Source organism: Megalops cyprinoides, chromosome 11, assembly GCF_013368585.1.
Source record: "Megalops cyprinoides isolate fMegCyp1 chromosome 11, fMegCyp1.pri, whole genome shotgun sequence".
NCBI classification, from domain to species: Eukaryota; Metazoa; Chordata; class Actinopteri; order Elopiformes; family Megalopidae; genus Megalops; species Megalops cyprinoides.
The window spans coordinates 23,905,668-23,920,331 of NC_050593.1; the positions used below are offsets into that span (position 1 = coordinate 23,905,668).

General features: G+C 39.8%; 1 protein-coding gene across 2 annotated transcripts in view; it reads left to right on the forward strand.

The window, feature by feature from the left end:
- Positions 1-14,664, forward strand: part of itgbl1 (integrin, beta-like 1) — a 64,986-nt gene that overhangs the window by 23,754 nt on the left and 26,568 nt on the right. For both annotated transcript variants that reach the window (XM_036541375.1, XM_036541376.1), the window contains exons 6-7: positions 947-1,087; positions 2,441-2,587. In XM_036541375.1, coding sequence (XP_036397268.1) covers positions 947-1,087; positions 2,441-2,587 — 288 coding nt within the window. The remainder of the gene's footprint in view (positions 1-946; positions 1,088-2,440; positions 2,588-14,664) is intronic.

Consider the following 14,664-nt stretch of genomic DNA (forward strand, 5'->3'; position numbering starts at 1 on the left):
ACTTGTGTATTACTTGCAAAAAACAACAAATTATTTCACACATTTGATGCTACGCAAAAGTGATGCTATAAAAACCCATGACAGGAAAGAGACATCCAACAATATTCATTGTCAACATGCACAAATGGTGGAACCCTTTCTTTCACAGGCCTGTCAGCACTGTGACGCTGGTGTTAAAAAAAAAGAGAGATGAGAATGAATTGCATTTGTGTAGCACCTTTCCCCTCTAAATGCTTTACAGAGTGCTTGGAACTCATCACTTTCCACCATTGTGCATTCTGCCACCTGGGTGACACATACCACCCATCTTGTGCCAGAACACTTATCATACATCATTTTTAGTGGAAACCAGGATTTTTTTTTTAGAAACCAGGATTTATTTACAGCACAAAACTGGGGGATAATTAGAAGGAAAGATCTGGAGATTATGGCTAGGAAAATGTGGATGTCATCGTGAGAAGTGCCATAGTGAGTCAGTCACTTGGTCTAACGTCTCATCCGAAAAAACAGACCTCCCTTCCTCTCTCTCTCAACCTGTTTGTTTTCATATAAAGTATTCACTGCAAGTGATGTTCTGTAGCCTTCACCAAAACAGTTTACTCACTGGATGTTTTACTGGTTAATGAACAACTGTAGTTTTACTAATGAAAGTGTATCTAATGTAAGTAAGTAGTATACAACAACCAGCATGACCTTTAACAAACAGCTTTCTTCAGCCCTGTATTCCGTCCTCAGTTCAAATTGACTGAGAAGGCGATTCTGTATTTTTCAGGTTTCTGTAATCATATCTGTGGGATGATGTGAAATCTACTTAGGTATGTAAGTTGTAAGCAGAATATGCCAATAACCTAGCCGTACTGTACTTACGAGTTCAGAGTGACATGGTGAACCGTAGAGGCACTGCCTTAGGGCTGATTCCGTGATGGATGGCCATGTGTGTCCGCAGGGACCTGCGTCTGTGGTGAGTGCACTTGCTATGACGTGGATCCCTCAGGTGACTGGGGGGACATTCACGGGGACACCTGTGAGTGTGACGAGAGGAGCTGCCACTCCACCTATGACAGATACTCCGACGACTTCTGCTCCGGTAAGGTGGGGCTGCTGTCCTTTCTCATTGCATTGCTGAAGAGACAGGGAGACACTGTGAATCCAACCATTTAGTAGTCATTTTGTCGATATGCTAAAAATTGCATGTCATAAAACTGGTATAAATACACAAATGTACTCCTGTTTATATATCCATTACATTTGTATCTCATTGATTATTTGCTCTGCAGTGTCTTATAATTAGTTTGATATGCTGAATTATGTATCCACCATCCCCATAATACACATAACAGTTCTATTAAAATAAAATGGGACATTTTTACAGCTAAATAATGTTTCAGTCTATTAGAAGCAGATGTAACAGTTCTATCCCTGTTTGGTTATTTTCTTGAAGCTCCAGTGATCTTGAATTTATTCCTCATTCACAAGCCGACAAAGAGGGATGGGTGGAGTGTTTTCGCGGTGGAAACATTACAATTCCAGAGAACAACCTTATTGAATTATCAAAATCAGCAATTCCTTCTCTGGACTTTATTGAATTTGGAAAGAAGTAAACCATTTATAAAACACAGTACTGAAACCATTACTTTCTTAAACAACTGCCATGGTCCTCCATGAGCAGAAACACTGTGCTGACTTACAAAAGAAAGAGTGTAGTAAGATAAATCATTCAGCACCTTCATTGGTTTTCATGTGTTTGTTATGTAATTATGACTTTCACTGGAGAATGGTATCAGTGTTTAGGAATATGATTACATGGTATTCGTGATGAGATTTATTTCATCTGAAGCATCTGACAGCCATTAAGGCAAGGCAACTGGGAGACAAACAACCCAGATTACATCAAAACTTAAACCCATTTGCCTGTCACTAATTATAAAGCCAATATGGACTCCCTAAACAATGCTCTCACATGTGAAACAGCAAATATCCGCTGCAGTTTTATAATTTGCTTTTTGTTCCAGGGTGCTCATTTTAATTTCATTCTATTTGATGTGTCATTTAGCAATACCAACCTCAAAATCATTTTTTAGAGGTGGACATCTGTATAGACAATAACAATGCCATAAATAACAAAAATTGACAAAACCTCAACAAAGTATGTTATATTTAGTATTGTGCATGGTTAGTGCAACATGCTATTCACAGAACAAAAAAAAGGTATTGTTTTAAGCTTCACTTCAAGTTACTTTGGTCACATCCATTGCCACATCAGTTGCCCACAAGCCTCAAAAGACCAAATGCAGCCTCACTAACCCAGGTGAGACTTAACGACGGTGTTCCCCTAGCAGCTCCACTGACAGGCGCTGCTTCAGCCCACCCCTTGTCTGCGCGCCCCGTCTGTCAGCCCTCAGGCCAGTCAATCCCTCTCTCCTCTGTCTGCGCACTCAAGGTCACGGGCAGTGCAACTGCGGGAGGTGCGACTGCAAAGAAGGGTGGGATGGCACGAAGTGCGAGCATCCGCTGTCCTGCCACATGTCCTTGGAGGCCAGCCTGAAACGCTGCCGCGGAACTTCCAGCATGCCCTGCTTCGGGCGAGGTAAACTAATTAACCCTCTAGTCCCTCCGCCTTACAGTGGAATCAATCTGCAGGGTTGACCCTGTCATATTGATAGCAACGGTTAGAGCAGTTTTTTTTCTCCTCTGTTATAACTGGAAATACCCCTTACTGTCAATGCCTGGGGATTAGAGAACGATGTTAATGGCTGAATGAGTAATGAGCACAGCCGGCCTGCTGGAATGTTGTGCAAGTGGTAGGCTAAGGTTAAGGTGAGTTGCTTGAGTAAGGTGGTAGGCTGTTTTCAATATTGTTGCCAATATGTGTCTTTTTTATGTTTACGGGGGAATGTGGTGCTCAGTTATGTCTTGGACACAAGCAGGTTTTGGAGGAGTTTCTTCATAATGAGTTTCTAAGTGATTTCTACTAAAAGAAATGGAAATCCATAATCAATGTAGCAGCACTTCACATTTAAAATGGTCTCAGTCCAGCTTTAGAAAAACAGAAGAGTTGGTTTCTCTCAGAGTACAGGTGCACATTGACCTCATTTGCAGATGTAGGTAATTTGAACCACAGGCTGAGATGCCTCTAATGTCAGTTTCCAAAGCACTCATATGAGCTGCGCTGATCCATGCAGACCCAATACATGCAGGGTTAATAGACCGTGAGTACCCTCACTGCATGTGTCAAAGAACTGTGTACCCACAGCGTCCACCCGCTTAAATGATATTTTTTAGAGCACACAAACTCAATCTTTCCCTGGACCTGTCAAAGGTCCCCCTTGCAATAGATGTTAGTGACAAAAATGGCTCAGTGCCCATGGTAAGTCATATGACCCACACAGAACCTGAAGTGTACTCACTTGCCAACAGCCCTAGCCCTGCCTGTATCCATATTTCGTAAACATGAAGAACATGCACGTTGCGAGTGTAATCAATGGCAGGTCAGCCTTGGCCTTTTCAGTCTTTCAAAGTCCAGATGAGGTAGGCACATCTTTGCCAAATGCGTCTAATTCTGATGGAACTCACAGCTCCTTTGTGAGGACAAGGCCCTTCTTTGTGCGAGAATAATAATGTCGGACAGTGGGAGAGGAGAGGGGAGACGGATCCCAACACGGATGAACCGGCAGTCTTGTGATTTATCAAAATAAGACATTGTTCCTCTGTTACTGGCTAAGAATAGAAGGCTAGATTGGAAATGGTCTTTTCACTACAATAGCGAAGCAGTGGTAAATGGAAGTTTGATGGGGGCAGTCTTCCGTGAGGTGATTTGTAAAATGACAGACGGGTCTTGCGGCTTTTGTGTTTGACCTTTTATTACATTTTAGCACAACCCCCCCGAACCATCAAATACTTTTCACAATCAACAAGGTCACCAGAGATTATTGCTTTTTTCTCCAAAAAGAGCAGTCTTAAAACAACATTTTGTCACAGAAAGTTGTGAACATTATCAACATGCTTAACAAAATGTGGTTACCATAAAATGACTTCTCAGAAGGCTTAGCATCAGCTGTACACACAGACATCTGGCTAAACAAGATTTTTGTGTATAAATATCTATGTTTTATTTTCTTGAGCTTTGGACCATGGACCATGGACAAACTACTTCTGTTTGCTCTTAGTTATTGTCACCAAGACAGTGACTGGTAGATGCATAGATTCAGTCTAATTTTAACTGATCATCTAAAAGGTTAAGTGTGCCTGACTCTTTTTTCAGTAATTTCGCTGTTTTAGTAAGCAGTATGAGTAAACAGAATTTGGACACATTTTATCCTGCAGACTTGAAGTAAATGTATGTGGCAGTATCAAAACTGTCCAACACAACTGGATCTTATAGTGTGAAGAATAACATACACAAAATGGCAATTACTTGCACTCAGACATACTGTAGGTTTGCAGCACATTCAGTCTATAGCTATCTATATGATAGCTGCCATGGACCGTAGGTCAAAATACATTCCAACTCGACCCATTAAAAATGCACACTTTCAAAATGATCCCGGTTAATATACAACATTATAATCTAGTATCTTTACACTTCATTCCTGGTTCATGTGGTAGGGCACTCTAAGGTTTTCCACCTCTAATATTTACTTTAATATGCAGAGCAAAATCATTGCTGCATCTTCTGTTATTTTTCGTGCATTTTTAGTAGGTGCACAAGAGCCTTTGTAATAACCTGAGGGTAGTGAAGATTGTCACGATTGCTGGAAAGGCAAACCTATGAAAGTTACTCACCTGTCACCCCTCCTTAGTCTCTCACATTAATACTTGGTCTCAGCACAGTGACTATTTTAAAGCATAGAGATCGTCTCCGCTTCGAAGATTCCTGAGACCAGTACTAAATTGCACCTGCCACCTTTGCTGTTTGTACAAATATTTCATAAGCTACTTTGAAGAGAGGCTTCTTTGAAAGAATATGAGTTGAACAAATAAAAACCTACAATATTAAGGTGACTTTTGTGAGTGGTAAAAAAATATACAGTACATATACTGTGTGGATATTTAATATCTACAGTACCCTCCAAATTGCCTTCCCCTGATTAAATAGGAAGTAGGACATGCTATAAAAGAAAGAAATACATATCGGATAACTTTTTTCAAAAAAAAAGTTTTTAAAAAGTTATGATTTCATGTTAGTAGCACTGCACATGACAATAAAGCATTGTTCTCAAATAATACATTTTAATGCAGAAACCATGAGGCTCACATTCTTTCACACTTTTGAGTAACATTTAAAACAAAATTGGAATCCCAGTACAGAGGCAATTGAGCGAATTTGGCTAAGACAGCGATATGTCAAGTCTAGAGAAATGGCAAAACGTACAGGAAGTAGACAAGATGGACAAGCTTGCTAATGCTGAACAATATCAGCATTACTATCATCCCAAACATAAATGGAGGTGAGTAATTTGTTCAGATGTCATTAAACAGTTCCTGTGCTGGATAAATTAGTGGAGGTCATTTTGTGAACCTGGAACCCAGACTCTTATGTCCCATAGGCCCTTGCTATCTTTTTAGATTATTTTTACTTCCTATACTTGGTCTTACTTTCTAGACTATTTTTACTGTTTTTCAAAAACATATTCACTGTGCTAATTGACTGTAGTATGTATATTTTCACCATGACTATATTGGGGTCATTTGATTTGAAAATGACCTGAATACTAATACTAAATGAACTGAATACTATTACATTAGTTTGCAGTACACAGAGGAACATAACAGTGGTGGAAACCCACTTTTCTCTCCCCATGTTCTCCATGTGCCTTATGCTGTACTCACTATTAGTTCATTTAAGGAATTGATTTAGTGCTGAACCAAGACAAGGGAAAGTCAATGATGACTAAGAGCGCAGAGCACCTCAAAAGGACAAATGAGCAAACACAGGTCCTACGGAAAAGGACCTTTATGTATGGACCCAGCGATGTATCCTCAGTGCACACAGGTCTGGTTGCACTAAGAGAAGCACCTGAAATAATACTGGGGCTGGCTGCCATCCCAGACTGGAGAGAATTGCCAACGCCTCCACTCCTAATGAACCCAGCTAGGCTGCCGAGAGACGCCTCAGCTCAGCCCTGTCTCACAAATGAAAATCTGTGCTGCTGCACTGCAGGAAGTGCTATACGTGTAATAACTTCGTAACCAAGAGGGACTATACAAGTGTTAGGAAAGCAAAGTTATTAAAACTGCTCTATTTTGGTCTTTGCAAAAACATACACGTATACAAAGAAACACAAGCCAGAGCAAGGCAGGTTCACCGCTTTCCCCGGTACATAATAAAACCTGAAAGATTAAGTTAGCCTGTTAATTAGGTTTAATTCCTCCAGCAGTACCTTTAATTTATCAAAGAAATTGCTCTGGCAAAATTGTAGCTTTGAATTGCTTTTGAAAATGAACTGAAAATGATGGGTATTTTAATTTATTTTTTCCAACCCAGTCATGAAACTGCAGATAAAGACTTTCTTGTATTTAGTTTAAGTTGCTTTGAAACACCTCCTTTCTGAATTCAGGAGATGGCAGTGCTGTGAGCTCTAATAATCTTTGGTATGTGCATTCCAAACTAATTTCACTTGTGTGAACCTCTTGCTATATGTGTAGCATACCTTAGACATTCCAGTACAGTATATATACCATATCATACCGTTCTGCTCCCTCTGTTAAAAAAGAGACAACAAACTCATAATTTCTCTGTAACCTTAACTTTAGTACTGTAGTATTTCAGCTCTCTTAGTTTTTCTGTCTTTTATAATAGTTTAAATGCCATGCCTTCATAGTTTTTGTGTTACCTTAACCATCATAGTTTCAGTTTTAGCTTAACTCTCATGCCTTATACCATAACTGCCATGTATTGTTCATTAATTTGTCAAGTTTACATGGTACCTTACCGATCATAGTTTCTGTGTTACCTTAACTCATCTCTTTTATATGGCACCTTTCTAGAGGTCTTTGCCAGCTGTTCTCCCTGTTTAGTGTATGAAATATTGATATTCTATGATAAGTTAGCAAACTATTTAATTGCCCGCGTTAAAAAATAAATAAAGTAGACCAAAAGGTCTTTTGAGAAGCTAACAGATTGGAGAGTGTGAAACTAGAGTTGTGCAAAATGAAGAGGACCTAAATGTAATAACTTACACAAGTCACAAGTCTGGATGTAGACATTGAGCTAGAACTGTATAATAGCCAAACCATGGAATGTCCAGTTCTGGGCACAACACAATAAAATATAAGAAAAGCCCAGTGAGGGGCAACAAGACTAGGAAAAACTCAAGACACGTCAAAATTTTAGTCTCAAAAAAGGACAGTCAGGGGGTTTTTACTGAGGTTTTCACATTTTTAAAAGGATAAATAAGGAGTAGAGTAAAAGATTAGCTCTCAGCAGAACAAGAGAACATTGGTGGAAATTAAAGGTAATTCAGGAGTTACTCTGAAATTTCGTTGAATTTCAGTTCAGGAAATGGACTGGAGAGAAAATGGAAATTCAATTCATTAATTGTGAATCTACATGGAAGATGATGGGCAATTCATTTCCAATAAACAAACTAAACTTCAGTTAATTCCCTGAATTGACTGAATTGAAATTGAATTTATCCTAATTCTCCTAGATACACTCTCAACTATAGGCAGAATGACAGTCTTAAGTGGGCTAAATGGTTTGTTCTTGTCTTTGCACTTCTTCACTGCACTGTGAGACTTTGTACTCAATTCCCTTTTTTCACTATTTCTATTCATACTATGATAGATCTAGTTTCATATTTATTCCATCTGTGTAATTCTGATTTCAGTCATTTGACTGTTGCCAATGTTACAACACCAATTCCTAGACTGTGAAAGAGCAAGTTCATACAGGAAACTAAGTCCATCAGTTCAGGAATTGATTCCAAACCTGGCAGTGTGGTGACATCTTCAGTGATATTTTCTGTTGTATTCCGACTTATAAATATTTTTACTCAATGTAATGTGGCATTCTGAGGCAAGATCTGGATTCACACGGGCACTCGTGGCTACCAGCCTGTGTTCTCATTGGCTCAGAACTGTCCATGGGCCAGCCCCCCTCTCTCAACTCCATTGGGCTGTGAGGCATTTATGCTCCGCTTCATCTGGGTGCCCGTCGACTGCCTCAAGCAGAATTCTATTACATTGCATCGGAGGAAAACGGAGCCCTTTTCACTCTGCATCACCGCGTTTGCCTTTCTGCCACAAGAGCAGATCCTGTCTTTCATTTTCCTCTCCATTGAGGGCAAACACAGATTAAACAGAACGTGAAAGTGAACCGAAAATGGTCAGAATCCATTTTCATTGCCATCAAATATAAGGAGAGCACATTTAGAAACATCAAAGACAGTCTCCCCATAACCAGTTATGAGCAATATATGCCTTTCTGTGACATTCAGTTCTGTAAAGTAAGTCACAGTTATTTACTTAGGTGCAGGCCTGAAAACAAAAAATTCTGCTTTCAGAAGGAATCAGACAATGGTCAATATGAAACACATTGTGACTCCTGCTAATTCTGCAGTTTGTTTGCTTCATGGGAATGTGGAAAGAGATCAGGAGGGGAACATAACTCCAAATGATTTATGTGTCTATTTATGTAACATTTTACACATGGAGGCATCAAAGGACATGTGAGTCCAAGATCCATACATTCTCTGCAATTGTAGAGACACAGTGTTTCACTCCTTCAGTCAGGAGGACTGCTAGCATGCAGTCATGGAGTTGGAAGCCTGTGTACCTGTATGTGTGTTTGGGTGTGTGAGAGAGATGTAAATTGCCAAACAATTCACAATTCTACAGTATAACTTGGGGGAACTACAGTAATGTACGAGCAGAAAGCTATAAAAAAAACCCTTGAAATTCAAAGCAGAGCTGTTTTTGGGGCTTTTCAAGTAAGTCAGAAGCGTACAGATTTCACATTCTTTCTGCTCTGGAATTTCCTCTCGGAAGCACCTGCAATTGGAGTTTTCTGCTGAGCCTCAGTGTCTTTATACTCTTTTCTGAAATTCTCTGCAGATGGGAAGAGTGTTTACATATACCCTGCAGTTTTGGATTTACCATGATTACACATGCACACATGTCTTCTTTGTGTGTGTTTAATTATTAATGCAGCACGCCTTCCACCAGAGCCCATAGCTAATGTATTCTGATTTTTCATTGTCAATCCAATTTTATGAGCAGGCACTGGGGGTAGGAAATTCAGATGCATGGGGGTGGCATTTATGCAGTCTTTAAGCAAATTAGACTGGAATGCGCTTATTATGCTTATTGTGATAGTTCTTTTACTGTGCAACATAAGAACTATCTTGAACTATGCATGTTAGGTAGGATTAAGAAATTGTATGTAATATTATGTAAGCAATCATGACGCAAATGTTATTTATGGCCATAACTCAGCAGCTGATTGGTTGCAAATCCAATGTTTTTAGCATTGTAAACACATAGGACGCGGCTTTGATATATCAATGGGTTATAAAACATTCATTAAGGCGCTGAGGCATTTCACTATTTTTTTTTTCTAGCAGCTCTAGGATGCAAAGAAAGAATTCTGATTAAATATCCAGAGCAGCAATCACTGCACCGAACAGATCAGCTTTCCCTGTCTGTAGAGGAAGAGAGAAAATGTCCCTCTTTGCCTCGCAGATGTTGACTGGCATCCAAAAACGCACGTAGCTGGCGCTGCCTGGGCTGATGAGCAATCTATTAAAACGTAAATCATTTGAATTAGGGCTGATTGCAATCACTCTCTTCCCATTCCTCGATCCGGCTGCTTCCGGACACCGGGGTAAACGGGAGCTGTTTACCGAGGGGACTGCAGTCACCTCACGCCCACGAGCGCACAGCAGCATACATCCTGACAGCAACTGGGAGAGGACTCTTAGAGAGACGCGGGAGCAGGCATAATACTAACCCTATCTATTGCTAGCCGCCATCAATCCTATGCTACACACTATGATTTCAACGGCGATATTACTGGCTTAGGAGACAGCTCCGACCCAGTCCTCTCACAAGGCCTGTGAATATACAGTGGAAGATTGTGGGATGACGGGTCCACTGGCAACATCAGAATCCAGGCTATAAATAGGAACAGACGGAAAAAAATGGGAATATTGTGCCTGTGGCTAAACACATGCTGCATCGAGCTGTAGCGAACAGGGCCCAAGTTCACAGTTATTGAACCCCAGCTTAAAGAGTGTCACCCTGTCAGGTGTCGTGGGGCTAAGCTGATTCACATTGACAGCGTGAGGCATGTTCTCAGTGTTGATATAAACAGAGAGGACACCTTTAGAAACACCTAGAATCTGATGACATATTCAAATGTGAAATAAAAACACAACAAAAATAATGCAGTTACATATATAGCGCACACACACACACACACGTGCGCACGCATATATATAGCTATTCAAACAACTACAGACTTATTTGACAATTATTCCATCTGTTTTTAATCCAGTCCACTGGTACACTCAAAAGTAGCCAATAGCTGTTTTTTAGACTGCAAATCACAGCTCACTACAGCAAAGTGGGCGGTCATTGTAGGATAGACTTAATTCAACTGATGTGATCTGAGCAACTTGCAGGTGCCAGGTGAATCACAGCATGCCTGAGAGTAGTGAGACTTGGAAACCCTGGCCAACCTACCTAACTCTGTTCCCGGCAGAACTAAGCCAATTTATTTGCCTTGGGCTCCTGGTCATCATTGGCTGTTGACATGGCTGGGATCCAACCTGGGCCATAGAGCTGAGCTTGTGTTTAGAGTGAGCACCTTAACCACTGAGCTTCTCAGGAGCTTGACAAATCATTTGATTGAAATTGATCTGGTATTGTTACACCATGTGTCTGTGCTGGTATAGCTGTGTGCACCCTGCCTGGTTATGCCCCTTGTGTCCTGCATGCTCAGAGTGTTTATTTGGGAGGTTTATAGGATGTTCAAAGGAAGCATGGGGTTATCAAGGAAACAAAATGTCCTGATTGCACTGGCAAAACTCTCCACAGTTTACCTCCACATGGCTGAGCTCAAGTTTTGATGTTGAATGAAATTAGGTGTACATTTGGCAACCTGGAGATCAGTCTGAATGAGAGACAATAAAACCTTTAAAGGAAATTGGCATCTGCAGTGCACTGCATTAAAACATGTTGATAGCCATGAGTCTCCCAACCCTAGCCTGGACAGCTACCTAGCTACTTCAGCACTGCAAGACATGCATCCTTCTCATAATTCTTTCTGTACTGCCAAAGAAAACGATGCAGAGTGCACCTATGATGATGGTTTTGTTAATGTTATTTTTGCAAATACAGTATATTGTAAACAGTATTTAGTGTTTACAGTATGTGTGTGTATATATATATATACACTGTATATACATAAGAGAGAGAAAGAAAAATAATAAATAACAATGAATAATAAATAATAAACATAATAGAAATTACATACAAGTATTGTATATTAATGAAATTTGAATAACCTTTGTGACATATGATACATTTTTGCTAACAATTTCTTATATTACCGTATTGTCATTACACTCATTCATATATTTATTCATCAGGGACAATATATAATATGAAGACTTCAGCATCCTGAATGCAGCAAACTGTTCTTGGAATTCTCAGAGCTGCTCTTTTATTCCAATTCTTTTATAGTTTTCTGTTTGAATTCTGCAATGGCAAGCATCCATTTTGTTCACAGCCTGTAGGAATAATCACAGTGAGTCCTGACGGGACTAACCCTAATTATTCATGCACTCATTAATATGTGCATATGTATTTTCCCATTTAATTGTGACTGTTTTGTTGGCAGTCTGCTGCATTTGAGCGTCTGATTGGCAGATGTTTTCCGGTACAATCTAAACAAACATGACTCACTCTCTTCCTCTGACCTTTCATTCCCTGTGCTGATTGAAAGGTTCAGCCAAATGCTATGGTTCGCAAAGGCCAGGAGTGAAAAGACTGCATTTATCTTTGAGCTGTTCTTTTTAGGGCAAAAAAAGCCAGAAAGCCGTCTGCCTGTCAGAAGCGATCAGCACAATGGAAGCAGGTAGCTTATTATTTCTTCCTTTGAAAGCCAGCGGAACAAGAAGTGGGCAGCCACACCATAATTATCATGTGAAAACATGAAGGTAGGAGCCAGAGGAATTGCATTAGATATGCAGGTTAGGGGAAAACACAAGATCAAAATTCAAGGATAAAAAATATGACCAAGATTGTAATCAATCATCGGGCTCTGCCATTTGTATCAGTTTCTTTTCTGCCTTTGTGTATTTAGCACACTGTGCTTCCACCAAACCACGAGCAGTATTCACATTATTCTTCTCTTCTAAATCACACAAAATAGATGTACATTTCAATGACATCAAGCAGAATTAATGCTTGGAATGTCCATCTGCACTGAATGCACAGTGACTATTATGAGCTATGATCTTCCCAGATGCTGGCTGTAATTTGAAATTGGCATGTGCTTTAGAATCCCAATAGAGTTTACATTCAAGTGAGAGACATTAGATTCAGTCTGAAGGAAACCTGTAGGCGTGGCTGACTGCCGCTATGTTCTGTCTTAGAAATAAGCATGACAATTCACCCACATTAAAGGAGGCAAGAACAACCAATGTAAAACCACAGATATAGTGCTATGACTGTTTCAAAAAGCACATATTGTAATTTCATAGGCAAACATTATGGTATATAATGAAATGGAGAACAGTTATTCTAGGGTCAAATTGAAAGAACATCACTTCGTGTTTGTTTCACATTGGCCTCGTTGTCATGGGGAAAGTGTCAATTTAGTTGTTTCCGTTTCAATTTGTAATAGGACCGCTTGGAGCAGCTTGGGAAGGCGAGGTATTTTACTGCTGCGCCTAATATCACTGTTTGGTGCTGAGACTAATTCAGTTGGGTTTTGAGCTGGGAAATTGTTGGCATGCTGTAGCTGTGATTAATTGTCTGACAGTTTGAGAGTGTGAAGTTATCTCCTGGACTCTCATTCGCTGTGATGCCATCTGTAATGTGAGGGGAGACTGGGTAAGGTTAATCTCAACCGCATTTGCGCCACCAAAAAAAAAAAAAAGGTGTGATAGGATACGTCTGTTTGTTTTTTGTTTTTCTCAAAATTATATTCATCATTTATGCAGCTTGTGGTTTGAGAAAAACCACAAAGATAATGTATGTAATTCAAATGTTATTCACTTACCTTTCTCAACAGGATAACTCGATGCGTTGTGCTTTATAACATTTATATGTACAAATGTTTCTATAAATATATGCATTCAAAAAATGTATATAGTGTATTTGTTGGCGGCCCCTTTAAAAGGAAGAGCAAGTGACAGGCTGCAAGGCCTGGGTTTTCCCTTTAGTCTCTAGACCCTCATTTGCATTAGCCTCAATGTCTGAGGGTTCATGCATCATAAGACACACCAGGATACAAACAGCGAGGCTCCACTGCACTGTTCCTGCTTTGTGAGCAGTGCTGTCATTTAATGTCAAAGATAGCAACACTCTCCAGAACAGAACGCTGCTGTATTTACAAGTCTGATTTTTTTTCCCCCCTCTGCTTTGACTTCGTGAAACAGGAGTGACCTTTACTCGTCCAAAAACAAAATAACAGTAATTTTCCAACAACCCCTGTGAGACTGGGTAGAGGGACAACTTTAAACCTTTAATATTTTCGGGGGGTGGGGGGCATTATTTGTCTTTTAAAACATTAAATATTGTGGAACAAATGATAAAAGTAACTTAAAAGTGCTCCGATCCTTTACTGAAAGGACAAAACACACTGGGGTTACACTGACTCTTCGCCCCTGTCATTGTGCATTCAATCTGTCCTCAGTCACCGTCTTTCATTCATCTGCCACAGAATACATCCCACTGCAGAGCCGCTTTGTTAATAACTCAAAAGAGAGTGCAACACAGTCATATGTGTTAGCTCTCACTTGACCTACCAATATTAAACTCAAAATACAGTACCTAAAAGGTATTTTGAATAATATTTATTGCTGTTTTTTTATACCAAGGCAAAAAAAAAGCTGGGCTGTAAAAGTGCATTATATGAAGGGATGTGTGTGTGTGTCTGTGTGAGAAAGAGAAAGAGAGGGGTCACTAAGAAAGTCAGACATCACAGGGGAGACCTATCACACCAAGGGAACACATATTTGCTGCTTCTTACAATGCACCTTTCAAAAGGTTGTTCCATTGTCTATGTATATTGGGTTGTGCTGTATATCGGTACTACATACTGATTTTCGTTCACTTGCTTGGTAAGTCAAAGTCCATAAACTATAAACGCTATTTTGTGTTTATAACCCATATTCATCTCTGTGTACTTGTTCAATTTTACGAGATAAACTTTTCAGCAAAATAGCAAGTTGTACTTCAAAGGGCAGGAATGGTTGTTTATATCAATGGAATCCAATCAACAAAGCAAAAATCCTCTTTGCATGTTGACTGAAAGGAGATCAGCAAAGCAGATATTTTTGTGGAATGCAAGCTTCTTCCATTTATGTGGTCACCTGACAAATGGAAACGTCTTCACAAAATCACAAACATGAGTATTTGTTTAGTATCCACTTGTTTTGGGGACTTTGAACTCCTTCCCATCAGCCTAGTGGTTGGCAGGACATACATGTGGAT